Source organism: Xenopus laevis, chromosome 1S, assembly GCF_017654675.1.
Source record: "Xenopus laevis strain J_2021 chromosome 1S, Xenopus_laevis_v10.1, whole genome shotgun sequence".
Lineage (NCBI taxonomy): Eukaryota > Metazoa > Chordata > Amphibia > Anura > Pipidae > Xenopus > Xenopus laevis.
The window spans coordinates 183,705,205-183,729,706 of NC_054372.1; the positions used below are offsets into that span (position 1 = coordinate 183,705,205).

A 24,502-nucleotide genomic window follows, 5' to 3' on the forward strand; every position below is an offset into this window, starting at 1 on the left:
AGAGGCCTCCCCTTTAGACTAGAAGAAAAGAACTTTCATTTGAAGCAACGTAGGGGGTTCTTCACAGTCAGGACAGTGAGGTTGTGGAATGCACTGCCGGGTGATGATGTGATGCTGATTCAGTTAATGACTATAAGAGGGACTTGGATGATTTCTTGGACAGACATAATATCAAAGGCTATTGTGATACTAAGCTCTATAGTTAGTATAGGTATGGGTATATATAATTTAATTAAAAGTAGGGAGGGGTGTGTGTATGGATGCTGGGTTTTCATTTGGAGGGGTTGAACTTGATGGACTTTGTCTTTTTTCAACCTGATTTAACTATGTAACTGGATTGGGAGACAATGTGTGTGAGAGTGAGTGAGTGGCGAGAGAGTGAGAGAGAGTGGACACTGGGGCTCATTTATCAACACTGGGCAAATTTGCCCATGGGCTGTTACCTATAGTCACCAATCAGTGATTAGCTTTTTAAAGCCAGCTGCAAAAAGAACAATAAATGCAGCAATCTGATTGGATGCTATAGGTAACAGCCCATGGGCAAATTTGCCCAGCATTGATAAATGTACCCCACTGTGTCCCATGTTGTTTACACTTTCCAATAAAATGTGCATCAGATATTGCCAAAGATATTACCTTCCTGTCATAAAAGCGCTAACACCTAATAATTAGCCTCACCAACCTGCCCAGGGTGTATCTATAGAGGAGACAGACCAGACCATGCGGCAGCAGGGGGGTCCAAGAGATATAGGGGGTCCTATGAGGCCTCAATTATTGATCAATTTCAACACGTATTTGTAAAAAAGGCCACTGGATATGTCAGGGGCCCAACAATGAATTTGCTGTGGGCCCAGCAACATCTAGTCACACTACTGAACGTGCCATAATGAATCCTAATGACTAAAATGAAATACAACTGAAACTGGCGGTTACATTCATTTAAATGACGGATTATGACCAAATACAATAATCCCTTCGGTGCCACATAGCGAACCCCACCCTGGACATCACTATTCTTCTCATGACGGAGCTGAGCTCGTACTAAACTTTCTACACGGTCTGAAATAACCCGCTCCCAACAAACATCCACAACCCAAAGCCACAATCTCTTCGTTGCCAGGCAACCCCCTCACTCCTCCATTCCATTCGCTGCGGCGCTCGCAGCCTACCTCGCCAGGAATCGGACGCGCCTTCCTATTCGCTGCCTATACCACAGAGCTACTTATGATTGGTTAACGCTCTCTGGCCACCCGAACGTCACTTACTCACACCATTCTATAGAGGGATGTCGAGAGAGGGGCTCGGGTTGGCTATTGGGGAGCGCTGATGGGCGGAGTTTAGTTAAGGCGTGGTTTCCTATTGGCTGACAGGCTGACGGAGGCAAGCTAGTATCGCGTGGTGGCGCGGCAGGGCTGTACCGGGGTTGGTATAGTTATAAACCCTATAGCGCAAAGTGAAGGCACAATCTGGATTGGGGTTGTAGGAGCAGCACAGCCAGTAACAGCACCACCAAAAGGTCAGTGTCAAAGTGTTTGACGGGATTACCCTTTAACATCACCTGCTCAAATAATATCAGTGCCTGGGGGGTTGTTGACAACAGGATTCATGTGATACACTGGCCAAGCTAGTGGCTGTCTGATTAAGATTAAATGTAGCTGCTTGCTGATGGCTACACTTGTTTCTGTGCTGCCATGCATCATAATGAAATGCTCATCAACACTTCAGGGTTGTGATTGTATGTGCTGTGGTGTTGGAGAGTTCCTGGCACTGCTCACACTTTGTGAACTAACTGCCCATATGCTTCCTGCGCTGTTTAACCATCCTGATTGTTGCACTGATGGTGTAAGGGGCTCCTTAGTTTGTATATAATCATTGGCTTGTTTTTAATAGGCAGCTGTATTCATCTGTAGCCCAGAGCTTTGCACAATGTGGCCCTCCAGCTTTTAAACCTGTAGCATCTGGTTTGCTTGGACTAAAGCCTTAAAAGAGTTGCTCCTCTTTAGATTACCTTTAAGTATCTGTAGCGAGTAATAATTCTGAGACAATCTGCAGTTGGTTTTCATTTTTTACTATTTGTGGTTTATCCGTTATTCTGTTTTTTTTGTATTCAGCAGCTCTCTGGTTTGCAGTTTCAGCAGTCTGGTTGCTAAGGTCCAAAATACCCTAGAAACCATGAACTAATTTTGTATAAGAGACTGGAATATGAATAGGAGAGGCCTGAATAGAACGATGAGTAATAAAAAGTAGCAATAACAATACACGTGTAGCCTTACAGAGTATTTGTTTTGAAAGCTTTAAAGAGTCAGAAGAGGAAAACTTACCCCTCGGTGCAGATTCAGTTCACTGCGCCATCTTCAGCCACTTCAGTAATCTTCGGAGTGAGACTGCGATTTGGGAATTTTTGGTGAGTTTCAGTGCATGCGCTTGTTGCGAAACAGAAAAATGCTCCAACTGCGCATGCACCTCCATGCCGGTCTCATTCTGAAGATTACCAAAGAGAAGAAGATTGCGCCGGGGAACTCTGATGTCTAAATCTGCACCGAGGGGTAAATAAAACGTTAGGGGCAATTGCCCGGGGTAACGCTTATGCTGGAGGGAGGGGGGTCTGGCTTCTGCTACCTTTCAGAATCCAATTCAAACTAATGACCCTGACATTCAAAGCACTTCATAATTCTGCCCCAACCTACATCTCTGAACTCATCTCTATATACTCACCCAACCGCTTACTTACCGCTCCTCTACTGACCTGCTACTAAACTCTTCTCTCATTAGCTCCTCACATGCTCGCATTAAAGACTTTGCAAGGGCTGCACCCCTCCTCTGGAACTCTCTCCCACGGTCTGTCCGACTTTCTCCCAACCTTTCTGCTTTCAAGAGATCTCTGAAAACGAACTTCTTTCGAGAAGCCTACCCTCACTCTGCTTAACTACCAAACGCAACACCACATACAATACCACATTTCTCACCCACCCACTCCCACACCTTGTGTATTACTCCCTTCCCTTTAGAGTGTAAGCTCTTTCTGCATAGGGCCTTCCTTACCTTTTGTACCTGTATTGATTGTGATGTATGTAACTCCATATGTTCATATTTAGTTTTATAATCACATTTACTTTACAGTGCTACGCAATATGTTGGCGCTATATAAATACATAATAATAATAATATGTAGGGTAGGGTTTTTTTAACGTTAGGGTTGAATTCTCCTTTAATGTCTAGAGATGTGGGATTTTATCCTGCACACCCCCAATCCTCTTCCACCCACCGTCCTTTTACAGACCCCCGATGACATCACAAAAAAGGGCGGGGCAGACTGGCACATGCCTATAAAACCGGAAGTTGCGGCCTGGGATGACATGCAGAAGAGTTCAAACCACCTGCGACGCGCAAATTGGGAGTGAGGTTAGCCCGATCCCACCCGCACGTCACTATTAAAAGGGTTGTTCACCTTTAAATAAACCTTTAGTGTAATGTAGAGAGTGATATTCTGAGTCAACTGGTTTTCCTTTTTTATTATTTGTGGTTTTTGCGTTATTTAGCTTTTTATTCAGCAGCTCTCCAATTTTAGCAATCTGGTTGTTATGGTTCAATTTACCCGAGCAACCATGCACTGATTTGAATAAGAGACTGGCATATGAACAGGAGAGGCCTGAATAGAAAGATGAGTAATAAAAAGTAGCAATAACTATATTTGTAGCCTTACAGAGTGTCTGTTTTTTAGATGGGGTCAGTGACCCCAATTTGGAAGCTGGAAGAAAAAGAAGGGAAATATTTAAAAAAAAAAAACTGTAAAAAATAAATAATGAAGACCAATTGCTTAGAATTGGCCAATCTCCTCTGCCCTTCTGGTTCTGACTTGTAAAACAAAGCAGCAGAAACCACTGGTTAACTGGTTATCTGATACATTGTTTCTACAGTCAGAACCAAAGGAGAGAAATATGAAAACAAAAAGAAGTTTGGAAGCATTGGCCTGAATGAATAAGTGAATGTTCTATGGGAAGTGACTTGTTCATTAGGCAAAAATATGTTTTTTATATGGATAAAAGATAAGCGTTCCCTTATCTTTAAAATAAACATTGCCAAAGACAGACTGCAATTTTAGGAAATGAAAATGCTTTTAACTTTTGTCTCGTGACAATGGCCACTGGGCAAGTCTGAAAGGCTGGGGATTTGCTAGTCGCAGCACATTTGACGGCTCGCGCATGCGTGGTATGGAGCCTTACGCATCCTGACGTCGCTTCAAGGGTGGGGCGTTTTATAGGCTTCAGGAGCTGCCAAATGAGTAAGACCCTTCAGTCATCTTTGTTAATGGGCTTTCGAAAACGCGCATTTGGTAAAAAATGGGCATTGCAAACGCCTTACATTTGTCGGTTAAAATACTAACGAGGGTTGTCTGTTTTTTGGCGTGTTCGCCAAAGTTAGGGTCGATAGTATCTGCTGTGTGCCCATATTAAAGATGGCGGGCACGGACGTTCGCACTGCTTACAGATAGCGCAGTCGCTTTTGGAGCGCATGCGCGAGCGGTTTCTGTACCGCTGAGCTGTGTGTGTGACCTCTCTGGATACTGGAGCGCTGGCCTGGCTTTATCAGCGGTAAGAAAGAACCGCAAGGGTGGAGCAGGGCAGAGGGAATTTGCGGGGCCCCTTCCAATATGTCGGGGCACATTGGTTTGGCGAGTAAGGTATTTAAAATCATTTTGTATGTATGTAAGTGGCAACCTGTTGCTTTTTATCTGGTGGAGGTTCTGCTGGTTAGACTGCCAGATAGTGGCCCAGCCTTTCTCTATTACCTGGGGCCCCAGCCTTTCTCTGTTACCAGGGGCCCCCAGCCTTTCTCTGTTACCAGGGGCCCCCAGCCTTTCTCTGTTACCAGGGGCCCCCAGCCTTTCTCTGTTACCAGGGGCCCCCAGCCTTTCTCTGTAACCAGGGGCCCCCAGCCTTTCTCTGTAACCAGGGGCCCCCAGCCTTTCTCTGTTACCAGGGGCCCCCAGCCTTTCTCTGTTACCAGGGGCCCCCAGCCTTTCTCTGTAACCAGGGGCCCCCAGCCTTTCTCTGTTACCAGGGGCCCCAGCCTTTCTCTGTAACCAGGGGCCCCCAGCCTTTCTCTGTAACCAGGGGCCCCCAGCCTTTCTCTGTAACCAGGGGCCCCCAGCCTTTCTCTGTTACCAGGGGCCCCCAGCCTTTGTCTGTTACCAGGGGCCCCCAGCCTTTGTCTGTTACCAGGGGGACCCAGCCTTTTTTCTTTTTTACCAGGGGGGCCCAGCCTTTCTCTGTTACCAGGGGCCATTTTTTCCCCTCTCGTCATTATAGAAATGTCACTATTCGAACTGTTGCACATACCCAACCTGAGCCCCTGCTGTTTAAAGGGCATGTAAAGTCTAAAATAGAATAAGGCTAGAAATGCTTTATTTTGTATACTAAATATAAACATGAACTTACTGCACCACAAGCCTAATCAAACAAATGATTTATGCTTTCAAAGTTGGCTACAGGGGGTCACCATCTTGTAACTTTGTTAAACATCTTTGCAAGACTAAGACTGTGCACATGCTCAGTGTGGTCTGGGCTGCTTAGGGATCATCATAAACAAAGCTGCTTGAGTTCTGCATGGCTGGGAAGTAAGGCGGGGGCTCCCCCTGCTGTTCATAAGTATGATTGTTTCCCTGCTCAGCAGTTAGGGACCATCTGACAATTCCTATCCACAGCAGTAAATGAAGGGAGAATTTCACTGCATACAGTCAGGTTTCTAATAAAAACGGTACACATTTTTTAATTAAAGTATATTGGAGATGGGTTTCTTTTTCATTAAGGAAAGTAAAAATGGGATTTTATTTCTTTGCCTTTACATGCCCTTTAACTACAACCCCCAGCAGCCTCCCTACCTGCCTTTAAAAGGAAACTATTGCCACAATAAAAATTGAATACAGGTATGGGACCTGTTATCCAGAACGCTCAGGACCTGGGGTTTTCTGGATAACAGATCTTTCCATAATTTGTATCTTTATATCTTAAGTTAAATCTTTTTTTTTTTTTTTTTCCACTAAAATTTCAGATTTTATAGTACAGATCTTGGCATTCAAAACCGTTAGTGGAATGTCACATAAGTTGGCAGTGCTGGTAGGATGCTGCCAGTTATCATTAAGATCAATAGAGGGGGCAAATTGCTGCCCACGCTTCAAGTTAGAAATCACGTGGCCGGGTTCTAAGGCAGTGCTGAGAGCTTTAGTTTGCCAACAGCACGAGGACATTGGTGGATATGGCTCATTGCTAATGACATAGAGTTATTTGCTTTTTCATAGTATGATGACTAAATACTTCAATGCATCATTGAATCATAGGCAAGTATTGTGCTCAGAATACACTCATTGTACAGATGATTAAGAAGTTTACTCTTTATGCCTGGAAAGAATTTGGCAGCACTGCCTGTTCCAAAACATTTTCAATTTTTTTAAAGGGGTAGTTGACCTGTAAATTAAAATTAAGTTTGATAAGACAATTTGTAACTAGTCAGTTTTTTTTTGTAGTTTGTTTTGAACTATTTAGGTTTTTGTTCAGCTGCCCTTCAGTTTGAGATTTCAGCAGCTATCTGGTTACCAGATACAATTTACCCTAGCTACCAGGAATCGGTTTGGATGAGAGATTAAAGGAGAACTAAAGCTTAACTAAAGAAGTAGGCTAGAAATATTTTACATTATGTTTTGGGTTTATGTACCAGCCCAAGGCAACCACAGCCCTTTAGCAGTAAAGATCTGTGTCTCCAAAGATGCCCCAGTAGCTCCCCATCTTCTTTTCTACTGATTCACTGCACATACTCTGTGCTGCTGTCACTTACTGAGCTTAGGGACCCACTCACAATATACAGGACACATAGAATAGAAATGTCACAATATAAGGCTGATTAGTAATTAATACAGATAATTACTACATGGCAGCACAGAAACCAGTGCAATTGGCATCAGAATTTAATAATCAGCAAATCTGTAGCATCAGCTTATATTACAGGGGAAGCTCATTTTCTGCTGGATAATTAGTGACGAGCCCTAAGCTTAGCTTCTCAACAGCTGCTCAGAGCCCACTGAGCATGTGAGTGTCACAGACACTTTCCAAGATGGTGACCCCCTGTGACAAGTTTGAAGTCCTGGATCATTGCTGCTATTGACAAGCTCAAACTTTAGGCTGGTGCAGTAAGTTCAGTATATAAACTATGGCATTTTTAGCCCTATTCATTTTTAGGGTTTAATTCTCCTTTAAAGGGTCAGGGCACTCAGGGAGATTAGTCACCCAGCGTCAAATCTTCTTTTTCGGGGCAACTAATCTCCCCGAACTGCCTTCCGCCGGTTAATCAGAGCGATTCGTTTTCCGAAGTTGCCTCACAATGAAACTTCAGGCGACTTCAGAAAACGAATTGCTCCGAGTGCCATCCTGCCGGCGATTTACATTTTAGCCGACGGGGAGGCAGTTCGGGGAAATTAGTGGTCCCGAAGAAGGAGATTTGTTGCTGGGTGACTAATCTACCCGAAGCGGCCTGTGTGCCCTGACCCAAAAGTTGACTAGGAGAGGGCCTGAATAGAAGCTGTACACCAACCCAGTGCATCCCCATGGTTCCCTCTCTTGCAGCCTCTCTATGCAGTAGACTTGTGTTTTGTTGGAAGTCATTGATCCCCTATTTGCTTCTTATTTTCAAGGTCAGCCATCATGCCTGGATCCCTTCCTCCAAACGGTGAAAGCTCTTGGCCCAAAGACGTGGGTATTGTTGCCCTAGAGATTTACTTCCCGTCCCAGTATGTCGATCAAGAAGAGTTGGAGAAATTCGATGGGGTCAGTGCTGGAAAATACACCATCGGCTTGGGACAGTCCAAGATGGGCTTCTGCTCGGACAGAGAAGACATCAATTCTCTGTGTCTCACAGCGGTGCAAAGACTAATGGAGAGGAACAATCTGTCTTACGACTGCATAGGCCGACTGGAGGTGGGAACAGAGACAATCATTGACAAGTCCAAATCTGTAAAGACTGTCCTGATGCAGCTGTTTGAGGAATCGGGGAACACCGATGTGGAAGGCATCGATACAACAAACGCATGTTATGGAGGCACGGCCGCTCTCTTCAATGCCGTCAACTGGGTGGAATCGAGTTCTTGGGATGGTAAGCACTTTGGGGCTGAATTGAAAATTCAAATCTTTTTTTTCAAATTTTTTGTTTTATGGCCCCAACTGTCAAATTCGACTAGGGAATTTGATTTGTTTGTTTTTTTAAAAAATTTGAATTTGATTTTCAAGATTTAATCATACTCTGGCCATTTTAGAATTTCACTATTCGCCATCTTAAGGGTAAGGGCACACCTGGCGATTCGGGCAGATTTAGTCGCCTAGCGTCTAATCGCCTCTTCTTAGGGGGCTAATCTCCCCGAACGACTTCCCCCTGTCTTCCGCCGGCTAACAGTAGTTTTTTTTAAAAAAACTACTGTCATCCCTAACCGGAATGCGGGCTCTATTAGCAAGCACCTTTGGTTGGGGGGATAATATTTTTACCCAACAGGTGCCCTTTAAGGCACAAAATGTTTCAATGTGCACAATATATTGATAATGGGTTGAGTGCAGAGGATCTCATGTATTTGTCTATGTGAATGTTGTGGTCACAACCTCATTGCAAACCCACTTAATTTAGTGATGAGCACAACTTTACAAATAAACCTAGATTTAGTTACAGCCAACAGTTCATGGGGCTTAATGGTAATAGTATAGGCATACACAGTGTATTTAGCAGCTAAACCAATTACTGTTATAAAAGCTTTACTAGCTGCTGATTGGCCACAATGATTACGGGAGCAGTGCCAATATTGCTGGGTGGATCCCAGTCCCACTCTTGAGCGTCTGATGATTCTATTTGCACTTATTTCTTTTGCTGCTTTTTGTTTTCTTTCATTTTCCAATGCCTGTTTACCTTACTCTTTTGGCCTTAACCTTATGTCATGTCTTCTGCTTCTGGTCTTAGTGTGAGCAGGAGGCACATTGTGTAAACTTGTACATTTTATAGACTCCATGATCAAAGCAGACTCTAGAACCTGAGCATTTGAGAATTGCTTTAGTGATTACATGAGTAATTCTATGAAATACCCACAGACTGTCCATTTGTTTCATATGCAGCACAGGATCATTGTAAGCAGTGACTTATGATAGATTTAAACAAATCCTTGCTTTTTTTTATTCATAGGACGCTACGCGCTTGTGGTTGCTGGAGACATCGCTGTGTATGCCACGGGAAGTGCCAGGCCAACCGGAGGAGCCGGAGCCGTTGCCATGCTCGTGGGGCCAAATGCTACTTTGGTTTTTGAAAGAGGTTAGACCCCCTTCTCATTATATTTTATATTGCCTTTCAGATGTGGCTCAATTATGTGTGAAATATGCTAATTTAAACAGTAACTGTGTACTAGAACTAATCCTGGAACTATAAGTTTCAGACGATAGATAGATCGATAGATAGATAGATGGATAGATAAGAGAGATAGATAATATATAGGCAGATAGAGAGATGAGATAAGATATATAGAGAGAGATAGATGAGAGAGACATTGTAGGCAAACTATTCCAACTCGCAGAGACTGTACAGAAACCATTCCCCCGCTCCATGATAATACTGTCTTCCCTACTCCCAAGGAGGGATATACCCCATCACATTGTACAGAATATCATTGCAGAACTGGCAGCCAAAATCAGCTCCATACCAAACACACAGCTGGCACAGCATTCCCCCATAACCCCCCATCAGCTGTATCATGAGAAACATCTGAACAAACAAGGAGTGAGAGCCTTCTAGCAAAAGAAATAAAGGATATTGTCCTGAACAGACCTCACAGGCCTGGCACAAACCATATCAACCCCAACGCAGAACCAACAACTATAGTCAGAAGACCTCAAACCTTATCAATGACAACCCAAAACAGAAACAGTATCCAAAAGGGGTATCACAGAGATGGCATGAGTATAGAAAACCACCTCCCCAAAACTGGTCACAGAGGATCCCTCATGCTAGCAACATGGAGGAGATAAGACACCTCCTCAGCATATTCTGCAACAAACTTATGTGATTAAAATTTAAAATAACAAACCGACAGCAATAACCGGTTAGAATCCGATTTGACCCATGAAATTTAGCTCATTACAAGGTATACATGGATATATAATGAATTCACTCAAAATTAGTAGCTGGAACATCCAGGGTCTGAATGGTTCAGCCTTTGGATGAAAAGTAAATGATCCAGACTTTAAACAGAGACTTTATGGCATTGATATACAGATCCTCCTGGAAACATGGGCCCAGGCAGAGGATGAATCCTTGGTACCCACTGGCTACAGGGAGTTTTTGGTTCCTGCCCTGAAGAATAAAACCAACAAGGGAGGTTGCACACTTCCAGTCCCTGGGTCGAGTGATCATATATGGAGACCTCAATGGCAGAACAGGCAGAGAGAGACTACCTGACCCCTGCGGGGAATACTTACATACTGGGTTCTGCACAATGCTGCCAGGAATCAGTACTGACCCAAAGAAACCACTATGACAGCACAGTAAACAAAATGGGGAGTACTGGAGAAGTACAGCACAACATAGGCACTGCCCATTAACCCAAACAAAAGAAAGGTAATGGTTTTCCAAAAGAAGAATAAACAAAGCAAAAATCCCTCCTTCATGCTAAACAACTGCACACTGAATGGCACTGACAGCTATACCTATCTTGGCCTAGAAATCAGCCAATCAGGAAGCTTTAAACCAGCAATAGCTGCCCTAAAAGACAAGTTGTGCAGGACCTTCTATGCCATCAGAAAGACACCTGTACCACCTTAAACCACCGGTGAGAGTCTGGCTTAGAATCTTCAACAGTGTCATCACTCCAATCCTCCTCTATGTAAGCGAAGTGTGGGGTGCTGTCACTTACCCAGACCAATCCAAATGGGATTCTAGCCCAACAGAAATATTCCACCTGGAATTCTGTAAGCACCTTCTCCAGGTCCACAGGAGCACCTCAAACTCTGCCTGTTGCGCTGAGCTGGGCAGAATTCCCCGAATGTTTGCCATACAGAAGAGGGCGCTCTCATACTGGGCACACCTACAGAACAGCAGCCCCATGACCTACCACCATAAAGCCAGGCTGAACAACCAGACCCAGGGCAAACCATGTGCCCTTAAAACAACTCCTCAGTGCCCGGTCCACACAAGACTCCCACCAACTGACAAAAGGCCAAATAACACAAAAAATAAACAGTCAAAAGTCAGAGGAATACGTCTCTGACTGGAGGAACGAAATATCAAATTCCCAGAAACTTTCTATATACCAATCACTGGGGAGAGAGTACAGATTGGTCCCATATCTGGAAAGGCTACAGAACCTCAAAGACAGATCATGAGTATGTACAGACTGAGTGCCCACAACTTGGAGGTAGAACTGGGACGGCACAGACAGACCTACAGACCCAGAGACAACAGACTGTGCCAGTGATGTGACCAGGAGGCAGTGGTGGATGAGGCCCACATCTTGCTACAGTGCCACAAATACTCCGTACCGAGGGACACCCCCTTCCAGAGATTCTCCCGTCACATCCCAGACACATTCACATCCATAAAAGAAGAGAGGAAACTCCACTTCCTACTGGGAAAAGAGACACTGACAGTAACAATAGCTGCACAATATGTAAACTGAGAGACCAGACTTTCCCCAATTCCCATAAATTGCCCCCCTAACCCCACCCATTTCACCCCTCTATCTGCTTTGGCAATGCTTAATGTACTTGGTCCTGCCAATAAAGCTCATTAGATTTGATTTGACAGATAAGAGAGAGATATATAAGAGAGATATATAAGAGAGATAGATGAGAGATAGATGAGAGATAGGTAAGAGAGATAGGTAAGAGAGATAGGTAAGAGAGATAGGTAAGAGATGTGTGTGTGTGTGTGTGTGTGTGTGTGTGTGTATATGAGAAAGAGATAAGATATAGATAGAGAGAAAATATATAGATGGGGAGAGAGAGAATATAGAGATTAAGAGAGATAGAGATAGATAAGAGAGAGAGATGAGATATAGATAAAGAGATGCATACTATGCAATAATACAATTATTTTTTTTCACACTGAAGGACCCTTGGTGCTGACTTTTGATTTGTGTGTGTGTATATCTGAATGTATGTTTATGTAGAACTAGAGGTTTTTATTATCTTCACATTGCCATTTGATTTTTCTAGGTCTGCGTGGAACACACATGCAACATGCCTATGATTTTTATAAGCCAGATATGGAATCGGAATACCCCGTTGTTGATGGAAAGCTTTCAATACAGTGTTACCTCAGCGCATTAGACCACTGCTACTCTACGTACCGCAAGAAAATCCATGCCCAGTGGCAGAAAGGTCTGTTCCAAAGATCAATCGCTTCTTGCTCTCTCTCTTCATAAACCCCATTTAATCTCTCCATAACAAGATGTGTGCTGATGTATCATTTGCTTTCCTTATTCCAGAGGGAACTGAGAAACCCTTCACTTTGAATGACTTTGGATTCATGATCTTTCACTCGCCGTACTGCAAACTTGTCCAGAAATCCTTCGCTCGGTTGCTGGTGAATGACTTCATCAGTGATTCCAACCCAAATACTGAGAGTGGAGTGTACGTTGGCCTGGATTCATTTAGGTAAGAAATAGCATTTCTTGTATGTAGACCCTTAAATCTCGTTACAAAATTGGAATAACAAAAACACGTAGGCAGATTTAGAAAGCCCAGTTATCCTGAAATAAATTATGTATAATTTTCCTAGGTAAAATTAATCCCCTCCCCCAGAAATTCCAATTTGATGTCTGACTGACAGGTGTAGTAATAGCTAAAGACAAATTCAGAAAAATTAATTTAAAATGCCCCGCAAAAGACAAACTGTCCGTTTTAAAGACGAATTCAGAAAAGTGGATAGAGATAGATGTTTGAGAATTTGATGGGAAATCCAAAACTTTTATTTTGTCTCAATGTCACTACTTTTATGAATTCCCCCCAATATGGCTGTGGAGTTGAAACCCAGGAACTTCTCTGGAAGGGTTCAGAGAGAAATGCTTTATTTTGCATTATTATATTGGGATTTGTATCAGAAATATGTTTTATTATCTTAGATCAAGCGTCTAAATGCTGCTAAAACAAAAAAAAAAATTGCCTGGGAAGCTTTACTTTTCCTTTAGATAATATATTCACTCAATTTGCTTATATTGATTCATTCATTAAACTAAAACTAGTAATATATCACAAGAGTGAGTTAAAAACTTTTTAAATATCAAATTGTACAAAATACACTTATTTCGTTTTATTAATGAGGTTTTTACTAGGGATGCGCCGAATCCACTATTTTAGATTTGGCCAAACCCCCGAATCCTTTGCGAGCAATTCGGTCGAATACCGAACCGAATCGGAACCCTAATTTGCATGTGCAAATTAGGGGTGGGAAGCGGAAAACATTTTTTACTTACTTTTTTTTGTGACAAAAAGTAACGCAATTTCTCTCCCCCATCCTAATTTGGATTTGGTTTTGCCGGGCAGAAGGATTCGGCCAAATCCTGTTGAAAAAGGCAGAATCCCGAAACGATTCCTGGATTCGGTGCATCCCTAGGTTTTACACCTTTAGGGTTAGACAAAAACTTGTGCCCTGACTATAAAATGCTAATCCCTATTAATATGATAATAATTCCCCAATGGGGCACCTACAGGAGGTGTGAAGTGAAGATTGGGTGAACCAAATCAGAGCAGATTATATTACAATTGATCGGACACAGGGAAGAATTATACTGAGCTTTACTCTATTTTTAAAATGTCGGGAGAAAATGTCATTTAAAATGTCGTATTTGCTCCATTTTTATGTCGTTTGAAAGACCAATTCCTACAAGTGTCTGTAAACTGACTTTCACTAAAAACTGAAAAGTGGCGGTTGAGTCGGAATTTAGTCGGATTTCTGTCTGTGAATATGGAGAAAGTATTTTACTCCAGTTTACCGCCACTTTTACTCCAAAAATTATCTCTCTCCACTTTTGAGAATTCCCCCCCCCCATTGTGTTGATCTTATTTTTGTTCTATGTGACCAGATATTTCAATGTTGATTTTTTCACAGAGATTTAAAGCTGGAAGAGACTTATTTTGACAGAGATGTAGAAAAGGCATTCCTGAAGGCCAGCACAGAACTTTTCAATGAAAAGACTAAAACATCTCTGCTGGTGTCTAAGGAAAATGGGAATATGTACACACCGTCTGTGTATGGATGCCTTGCCTCTGTGCTTGCACAGTAAGTATATGTCTATATATAAAAAATACATTATGTTTAGGTAGTCAGGTTTTTGTTTACGTAGTGTGTGTGTATATAAATTAGGGATGCACTGAATCCACTATTTTGGATTCAGACGAACCTCCGAATCCTTTGCGAAAGATTCGGCCGAATACCAATCCGAATACTAATTTGCATATGCAAATTAGCGGTGGGAAGGGTAAAATATTTATACCTTCCTTGTTTTGTGACAAAAAGTCACGCAATTTCCCTCCCCACCCCTAATTTGCTTATGCGGATTTGGTTCAGTTTGGCAGAAGGATTCTCCGAATCCTAATCCTGCTGAAAAAGACCGAATCCTGGCCAAATCCCGAACTGAATCCTGGATTCGGAGCATCCCTAATATAAATTCATGGTTGACACAGGTTCAAGACAAGAGATGCAAAAGGGCAATATTTACTTAAGTATATATTCGTTTGGCAAGATTCTTTCATATGTCACTTAATTTGATATAAACTGTTATCTGTTGCTTAAGTGTTCATTTTTATATTATAAGATTATCCATTTCAGCATTTCCAATAAATTGTTTTTGTTACAAGGTTACAGTCATTATCCTCAAATATGCCGTTTCTCATATCCTAGTGCTTCCATTTGTTTTATCTCATTTTTTGCACGGCTGTTGAAAGCAGTGTCTTATCTATTTCTAGTCTCTGCCCTAATGGCTCAGACTGATACAATGTTGCAAAAGTCTTGGTTCCCCAGCAGCAAAGACACTAAGGGGCACATTTACGAAGGGTCGAATATCGAGGGAAAATAAACCCTCGAATTCAACCTTCGAGGTAAAATCCTACGAATTTGAATATTGTTCAAAGGATTTTAATCGATCGATCAAAGGATTTTTAAAAGTATGTAGTCTAACTTTTTTTTAAAGAGACAGTACTTCGACTATCGAATGGTCGAATAGTCAAACGATTTTTAGTTAGAATCGTTCGAGTCGAAGGTCGTAGTAGCCTATTCGATGTTCAAAGATTTACTTTGAATCCTTCACTCGAGCTTAGTTAATGTGCCCCAAAGTGCGTCAGCTGCCTTGTCTTACATTGTATCAACAGTCTGATCCACCAGGGCAGAGAATATAAAGGGACAGACGCACTGCTTTCAGTAGCAATACACATATAAATGATAAGGATAAGTAAACCTTTAAAATAATGAATTTAAAATTGATGAGGGGCTATTCTAAGCACTTTTGAAATTTACATTCATTATTTATTTTTCTATTATTCTAAGATATTAAGGGATACATGTACTGTTAATAAGAATGAATTTTGTTACAACAGCGCCACCTGCTGGTCATTTTCTGACCAGTCTGACCACCAAGTAGTCAAGGAAGTTGTTGAAAAAGGCTGCTCTGATGTTCTTCTGCTTAGAAATAAAATTAGAAACCCTTCTCAAATCTTTCCTAAGCAGAAGAACATCAGAGCAGCCTCTTTCTTTCTCCTGACAACTTCCTTCACTTCTGATCAGAATAGTCGGAAAATGACCAGCAGGCGGCAGAATACAGGCGCTGTATCCTTTAATATCTTGGAATTAAAGAAAAATAAATAATGAATGTACATTGCAAAAGTGCTTAGAATAACACTCTCATCAAATTTACATTCACTTATTTTAAAGGTTTCCTTATCCTTTAACAATCATAGAAAATGTGTAATGAATGTATATGGGAAAGTTGATTAGAATTGTGTTTTCTTTAATTGGGCAACGTTTTTTTTTTTGGTGGGGTTGACTTATCCTTTCAGTAACAACTGCATTTATAAATAACTTGGATAAATGTGCTGCTTAGAACTGTAATTTATTAGATGCATTTTTTTGATAAAAAGATATTTTAGGTGTTACAGCCTCTTTAATCTGTCAGACTAGCCTTGCTGTTGTCTGTATTATGTTTATTTCTCTAACTCGTTGCTTTTTAATCTCTTTTCCCCAGGTATTCGCCTCAGCAGTTGGCTGGACAAAGGATAGGTGTGTTCTCCTATGGCTCAGGCTTTGCTGCCACTTTGTATTCTCTGAGAGTTTCACAGGACGCTATGCCAGGTAAGAATTTACACTTGTAGCCATTATACACTGAATTAAATTTATTTTATGGTACCATTAGTAGCAATTAGTAATAAAATATATATATATGTGTCTTATTATTGTAAACCTGTCTGTGGTGTAACATCATTTATTATGTTGGGGCAGGTGGCATTCTAGAGTTATTCTGTGCCACCTTTTCTTATTACAAGCAAGGCCAAATAGAACAGTGGGGTACTTTTAGAAGGTGCACAGTAGATAACAGATAAGTACTACTATAGTTTATATACACAAGCTGCTGTGTAGCCATTGGGGCAGCCATTCAAGCACAGGATACACAGTAGATAACGGATAAGTTCTGAAGAATCCCATTGGATACTACAGCACATTATCTGTTATCTGCTGTGTATCCTGTGAATTTTTTCCTTTTTCAGCTTTGAATGGCTGTTCCCATGGCTACACAGCAGCTTGTTTATATAAACTATAGTAGTACTTATCTGTTATCTACTGTGTATCCTGTGCTTGAATGGCTGCCCCCATGGCTACACAGCAGCTTGTTTATATAAACTATAGTAGTACTTATCTGTTATCTACTGTGTATCCTGTGCTTGAATGGCTGCCCCCATGGCTACACAGCTTGTTTATATAAACTATAGTAGTGTTTCTGAAGCAAAACCACCAGTTTTTCCAGTTCAGCACAACAGTACATTATATTTTCATTACTTTAGGAAACTTTCATTTTATGGTGTTATTGTTCCTTCAACTCTGTTTTTGCATCTGTGCTCTCTTAATCAGTCGCAAATCTTTGGAATTTTGCACACTGTTTATATACATGTTTTTTTCCCCCTTTTTAGGTTCTTCCTTGGACAAGTTGACTTCCAGCTTGTCGGACCTTAAAGCAAGACTTGACTCCAGAAAAAACGTTTCACCCAGCATCTTTGCTGACAACATGAAGCTCCGGGAAGACACACATCATTTAGGTACAGATCAGACTTGCCAAGATAAGGCTCTCATGAGACCATATGCTTTCTTTCTTATTTTTTCATCCTTCCTGAAGTAGCGTTTGGAACACTGTTGTGCTAAAAGCCCTATTTATGTTCAGAACTGCAGCAAATGTTAAAGGAGAACTGAAGCTTAACTAAAGAAGTAGGTAGAAATGTTGTACATTATGTTTTGTGCTTCTGTACCAGCCCAAGGCAACCACAGCCCTTTAGCAGTAAAGATCTGTGTCTCCAAAGATGCCCCAGTAGCTCCCCATCTTCTTTTCTGCTGATTCACTGCACATGCTCTGTGCTGCTGTCACTTACTGAGCTTAGGGACCCACTCACAATATACAGTACACATAAAATAGAAATGTCACAATATAAGGCTGATTAGTAATTAATACAGGTAATTACTACACGGCAGCACAGAAACCAGTGCAATTAGCATCAGAATTTAATAATCGGCAAACCTGTAGCATCAGCTTATATTACAGGGGAAGCTCATTTTCTGCTGGATAATTAGTGACGAGCCCTAAGCTTAGCTTCTCAACAGCTGCTCAGAGCCCACTGAGCATGTGAGTGTCACAGACACTTTCCAAGATGGTGACCCCCTGTGACAAGTTTAAAAGTCCTGGTAAAAGGAGGATCAATCTACAAGCATATAGACTGGATCGATTAAAAAGGGGGTCTGACTTACGTCAGTATATGAAATGTATTAAGAAACAAAACTGGATGATTACCAGCACGTACTTGACTAAAAAATTAGAATTACTAATTAATATTATATCACCTAAAATTAATTTAGCAGCTTTATATCTTTGGTTTTTGTTCAATGTTAATTGAAAAGTGCTAGTGCAATAAGTTAATAAAAAATAATTACAATTCTGCTTTTGATAAAGTGCTTGTGTGCTGTACTATTAGTGAGAATCAGAGTTTACTAGAAAGCTTCTAAATCTGTAATTATTATTTCATATCTTAGAGAACTCCTTAAATTATATAAGGTTGTAACCCAGTGACAAATTAATAATTTTATAAAGTGCTAAAGTGCTAATATAATCAATATCAATTCATCCAGTAAAAATTCATAATATTGCTCCAATTGCTCAGAAAGTAGGAAAAGGAAAAAACTTAGATGGTGGAGAAGTCCCATTAAAAGTTTGAAGTCCTGGATCATTGCTGCTATTGACAAGCTGAAACTTTAGGCTGGAGCAATAAATTCAGTGTATAAAATATGGTATTTTGTCACATTCATTTTTAGGGTTTAGTTCTCCTTTAAGCCAATAAACACCAGCCCACTGTGGCTTACAAAAAAATAATCTACGTTACTAAACAAAATGTCTGATGACAAACAATGCTAAGCTGTACACATCGCTAAATATAGAACAGTCGGCTTCCTTATGAACCACCTATTTCCCATAAATTTTCTTCTCGGAAACCCTTGTGATGAAAGGGTCCTGAGTGAGGAAACTCCCAATACAGTGTCTTTGTAGCATGATCTCTAAAACTTCTATTGTTTTTTTCCCCCCCACAGCTAATTATGTTCCTCAGGGGTCGGTGGATGATCTGTTTCCAGGTACATGGTATCTGGTCCGTGTTGATGAGAAGCACAGGAGGTTCTATGGCCGCAGTTCACTCATGAGAGATGGACCTTTAGATGCTGCACCTGAATCTGTTCACTCAAGCACCGCTAATGAGGTACTAGTCTAACCCATCTCTTCTTCTCATTATTTGAGCCTTTCCTTGCCCTTTAAACAGGATATCTTATGCAATTTAAAAGAAAATAAGTTAAATAAATGTAATCTGCATTTGTAAAGGGAAGTGTTTGATCAATTCATATACATCATACCTGCATCTGTAAATAGATAGATAGATAGATAGATGAGAAAAAAGACCTTGGAGTGCGGTTTCATTTTGTTATTTGCATACCTGTATATAATCTCTACCTATCTATATTTATTTTTATTTTTTTTAACAATTATTTTTATTAAGCTTTGTTTACCAAATTAAACCAACAAGGAAAAGAAAAAAGAAAATAAAACTATATATATATATATATATATATATATATATATATATATATATATATATCTATCTATCTAGCCACAAACCGGTGCACTCAAAAATCCTCGTTGGTCACTGCCCAGGTGCTGGTTAGAAATAATACACAAAGCTGCAAAAGAACCGCACTCACAGGACTTGTCCAAAGTGTACAAAAATAGAAAATCTTTATTTCGACGTTTCGGCTCTAAACTCAAGCCTTCCTGAAGACGGCTTGAGTTTAGAGCCGAAACGTCGAAATAAAGATTTTCTATTTTTGTACACTTTGGACAAGTCCTGTGAGTGCGGTTCTTTTGCAGCTTTGTATATATGTATATATATATATATATATATATATATATATATATATATATATATATATATATATATATATATATATATATATATATATATATATATATATATATATATATATATATATATATATATATATATATATATATATATATATATATATAAAAATAGGCACTGTGATGTGAAAAATAAAAACATTTTGAATATTTGAGAAAACAGTGTGCTGGTCCTTTGCAAAATTCTTTTTGGATTGTCTGGTCCCCTTGCTAAAGGCTCAGGGCGGTGCACCTGGGCCTCTTCCCTCATGTGGCGAGTAATCACTTTTCTACCTGGAGACCCTAAACTTCAGATTTATTATTTGTATTTTTAACCTAATCATGACACTATTTTTAAAGAGGCAATATGAGCCCTAGGCTTCATCCTACTCTTTGTATATTAATACACTTTTAATAGTAATAGTCTTCATTGCCTCTTTTCCTTTTTAAAGGAATTGTTCAGTATAAAAATAACACTGGGTAAATAAATAGACTGTGCAAAATAAAAAATGTTTCTAATATAGTTAGTTAGCCAAAAATGTAATGTATAAAGGCTGGAGTGACTGGATGTTTAACATAATAGCCAGAACACTACTTCCTGCTTTCAGCTCTCTTGCTTTCCACTGATTGGTTACCAGGCAGTAACCAATCGGTACAATCCGACAAACAGTGATGCGGAAACGGCGGAGCTCACTCAAAATGCTCTCGCTTCTCCTCTTTGATCGCAGCTCTCGCGATAAACCGGCTACTTCTCTCCGACTGCGATCTCAAATACTCGCTCGCTTGTGAGAGCGCTGATCAAAGCATTTCTAGGAGAACGGTCAGATTAATAACAAGTTGGCTTTATTGAAGCTGAGCATGTAGGCACAAACATGTTATACAATTCATACGTGCGCTTCAATAAAGCCAACTTGTTATTAATCTGACCGTTCTCCAAGAAATGCTTTGATCAGCATACGGAGTAACCAATCAGTGACTTGAGGGGGGGGGGCACATGAGTCATATCTGTTGCTTTTGAATCTGAGCTGAACAGTTATGTCCCATGTGGCCCCCCTTCAAGTCGCTGACTAACTCAGAGTTAGAGAGCTGAAAAGCAAGAAGTAGTGTTCTGGCTATTATGTTACACATCCAGTCACTCCAGCCTTTATACATTACATTTTTGGCTAACTAACTATATTAGAAACATTTTTTATTTTGCACAGCCTATCTATTTACCCCGTTTTTATTTTTATACAGAACTGTTCCTTTAAAGGGCATGTAAAGGCAAAAAAATAAAATCCCATTTTTACTTTCTTTAATGAAAAAGAAACCTATCTCCAATATACTTTAATTAAAAAATGTGTACCGTTTTTACAAGAAACCTGACTGTATGCAGTGAAATTCTCCCTTCATTTACTGCTGTGGATAGGAATTGTCAGACGGTCCCTAACTGCTGAGCAGGGAAACAATCATACTAATGAACAGCAGGGGGAGACCTGCCTTACTTCCCAGCCATGCAGAACTCAAGCAGCTTTGTTTATGACGATCCCTAAGCAGCCCAGACCACACTGAGCATGTGCACAGTCTTAGTCTTGCAAAGATGTATAACAAAGTTACAAGATGGTGACCCCCTGTAGCCAACTTTGAAAGCATAAATCATTTGTTTGATTAGGCTTGTGGTGCAGTAAGTTCATGTTTATATTTAGTATACAAAATACAGCATTTCTAGCCTTATTCTATTTTAGACTTTACATGCCCTTTAAGTGTTACTGTACAGTCCTAAGGAAGTCACCCTAAGTTTTAGGAAGCGTCTAAGATAAACGTTACCTCTTGATATTTACATGTGTAATTTCCTTTTGTCCACGGCAGCATTTCCCAAGCCCTGCTAAGAAAGTCCCCAGAATCCCTCCGGCAGCAGAAGCCGAGCCCATCTCTGTTACCAACGGGGGGCACTGATCTTCCCTTTCAGAGGCCAAAATGGAAGCATCCACCTTTTTGCATTCGTGTAAATGGACTTTTCTTAATTGCAGACCTGAGAAACCTGTTGGGATTACATTGCCAGTGCAGAAAGGCTTTGATTTCTGCAAAATCTTTGCATTTTGATCTATTGAAAAGGGACAGCAAGATAGAAATGGAGATGTGTATTAAATTGTTTTAAAAAAAATCACCGTTTCAACTGGGTAAATGTTACTGTACCCAGCTGTAATTGGGTAACCACTATACTAATTTGCTGTCTGTGATTGGATGGCACTAAATACCTCTAAGACTTGATCTCTCACTCGGTTGCACTAGTGCAATTAGTTTGAGCCAATCATGTTCTGGATCACTGCAGCAATGGCCGACACACATGAATTAGTACATCATGGGGCACTAACTATGTACCTCTCACATTTCGTATTTATCACGGCTGCCTCGATGCTTGTTTAGTCTGTCGGCATGTACAGAGTTGTTCTATTTCATCCATCTGAAGCTTTTTAAGATCAAGTTGGTGCTAATGGTATGGGCTGAAGCCCAACTAATTTGTAAAGAAAAATGTAGAGAAAATAATATAAAATGTAAACTTTTTTTAAATTTATTTGTTAAAGTGTATAATTTTTTTTTTGTCTTTAGAAATCTAAAAGGAAATTTAAAGTGGGTTTATTAGCAGGTAACCTTTTTCTAGTGCCGAGCCAGTGATATCTACAACATACACTACAATGGAATGGGATTTTGGCACTTACAGTGGGGGGGACCCTGTTATTTTTTTTCCTGCGTTTGTAAAATACTTCTCCTCACGCCCTGCGACTTTTGTACAGTTACAGTTTTGCTAAGGAATTCTCTAAACAAATGTACGGTTAAATGATAGTATTGCGTCCTGAGGATTCGTGATGTCACGTGACCGGATGTGTGACAATGGTTCAGTCATTTAAGCCGATTCCTTCCATTCTGAAGGAACAAAATGAATTCTGTAAGTAATGGAAATGCTTTAAAAAAAAAATATATATAATAAAGTTTTCCTTATGGTGCAGAAAATTCCCTTGGTCATGTGTCTTCTTTGTTCTTTTAAAGATATATTTAATGTCTGGGTCCTTTCCAAGACTGCACCGTATTTAAGGTCTCACAGTGGTTTCCAGCTGGCTGCTCATCCGCCATATTGTCCCTGTCCGACAAGTGAAAACTAGTCAGAAAATCACACGAGGCTTACCCTTGTCTGATGAGTCTCCATAGTTCTGCTGTATGATCCAAATATGTCAGCCTTATTTGCCCCACAGGGGTAAGCAAATCAACCAGAGACCTTGTCCAAAGAGCAGATCTCACTGTATATGGCTTGATTTAAGGTGAGAATTAGGGCAAACTCTCCTAAATACAGCCCAAAGCCTATTTTAAATGTATTTTGGTATGAAGCTGTAAAACAGTGCTGTTCAACTTGTGTAGCCCCCCCCCCCCCCCCCCACACACACACACAGAGCCTGCTGTGACTGCTTCCCTTGTTAAAGCTTTCACAGGTGTCAGTACTGAGATCGACTGGCCCCTAAATTGTTTAACCTCAAATTCAGACTGTAATCTCTTGCATTCCCCACTGGAATACAGGTGCCTACAATGCAGGATTTTACAGTTTGAATTTGAGTTAAAACAATGTAGTGGGTATTGTTCACAGCTGTAACACCTCTACTGTTTACACCACTTAAGCCTGTACTGTTCATACCTCAGAGCCAATCTGTAAGCGCCCACATTGTTTGCCTGTTCGCACTCTCGGACAAACTGCTGGAGGGTCACCAACATTGTATTACTGTATGTAGCACAGTATGAACTGTTCATCAAAGCTTCCCGGTCTCCTGCTGTATTCTGCCTGCCGTATGCTCCCTGTGTGTCATTCTCTGCCTCCCCTATGCTCCCTGTGTGTGCCATACTCTGCCTCCCCTATGCTCCCTGTGTGTGCCATACTCTGTCTTCCCTATGCTCCCTGTGTGTGTCATACTCTGCCTTCCCTATGTTCCCTGTGTGTGCCATACTCTGTCTTCCCTATGCTCCCTGTGTGTGCCATACTCTGTCTTCCCTATGTTCCCTGTGTGTGCCATACTCTGCCTCCCCTATGCTCCCTGTGTGTGCCATACTCTGCCTTCCCTATACTTCCTGTGTGTGCCATACTCTGCCTTCCCTATACTTCCTGTGTGTGCGTGCCATACTCTGCCTTCCCTATACTCCGTGTGTGTGCCATACGCTGCCTTCCCTATTCTTCCTGTGTGTGCGCCATACTCTGCCTTCCCAATGCTCCGTGTGTGTGCCATACTCTGCCTTCCCTATGCTCCCACATCCTCTCTCACAACCTTCTCAATCCGTATCTGACAAAGCTCCAATAAGATTCAAATAAGGGAGGCCGCAATTTTGTCCCCGTACAGAGGCCACAAACCATCATAAATGAGGACTGAATAGAAATGGCAAGGCATTCCAGTCACTTGATTGTTCCCATTGGGTGAGCAGCCAGAATAACGCTGAATGGTATGGAGATAAATATATGAACCTTTTGCTGGAAAGGTGCGTTCCCCACCCCCTAGAATCCGTATTCCCAATCAAAGAACAGCTTGTCAATAATAACATGAGCCTCAAATTGTAGTAAAATAGTGATTTTATACAACATGTTCTTTAAAGAGAAAAATAACTGCAAGGCTCTCAATACAAACTGCATTCAGCTACAATAAGTGTCTTTATTGGAACCACCCAGCACTACGGCAAATACTCGGAGTTCTCAGGCGAAACGCAGAAGGGGTTCATACGTTATTATGTCACTATTCAATAGAAAACATGATCCTTCACAACAGAGGTGCCCAGGCCTTG

At 40.9% G+C, this 24,502-nt stretch overlaps 1 protein-coding gene across 4 annotated transcripts; it reads left to right on the plus strand.

Annotated features, from left to right (window-relative positions):
* Nucleotides 1-1,364: 1,364 nt before the first annotated feature.
* hmgcs1.S (3-hydroxy-3-methylglutaryl-CoA synthase 1 S homeolog) lies at nt 1,365-22,699 on the plus strand. Of its 4 annotated transcripts, none has more exons than XM_018237783.2 (10): nt 1,365-1,516; nt 7,685-8,142; nt 9,211-9,336; nt 12,231-12,395; nt 12,503-12,671; nt 14,125-14,295; nt 16,253-16,359; nt 17,193-17,318; nt 18,853-19,016; nt 21,557-22,699. In XM_018237783.2, the coding sequence occupies exons 2-10, from the start codon at nt 7,695-7,697 to the stop codon at nt 21,641-21,643; spliced, it is 1,563 nt and encodes a 520-aa protein (XP_018093272.1). In that variant the 5' UTR covers nt 1,365-1,516; nt 7,685-7,694; the 3' UTR covers nt 21,644-22,699.
* The last annotated feature ends 1,803 nt before the right edge of the window (nt 22,700-24,502 follow it).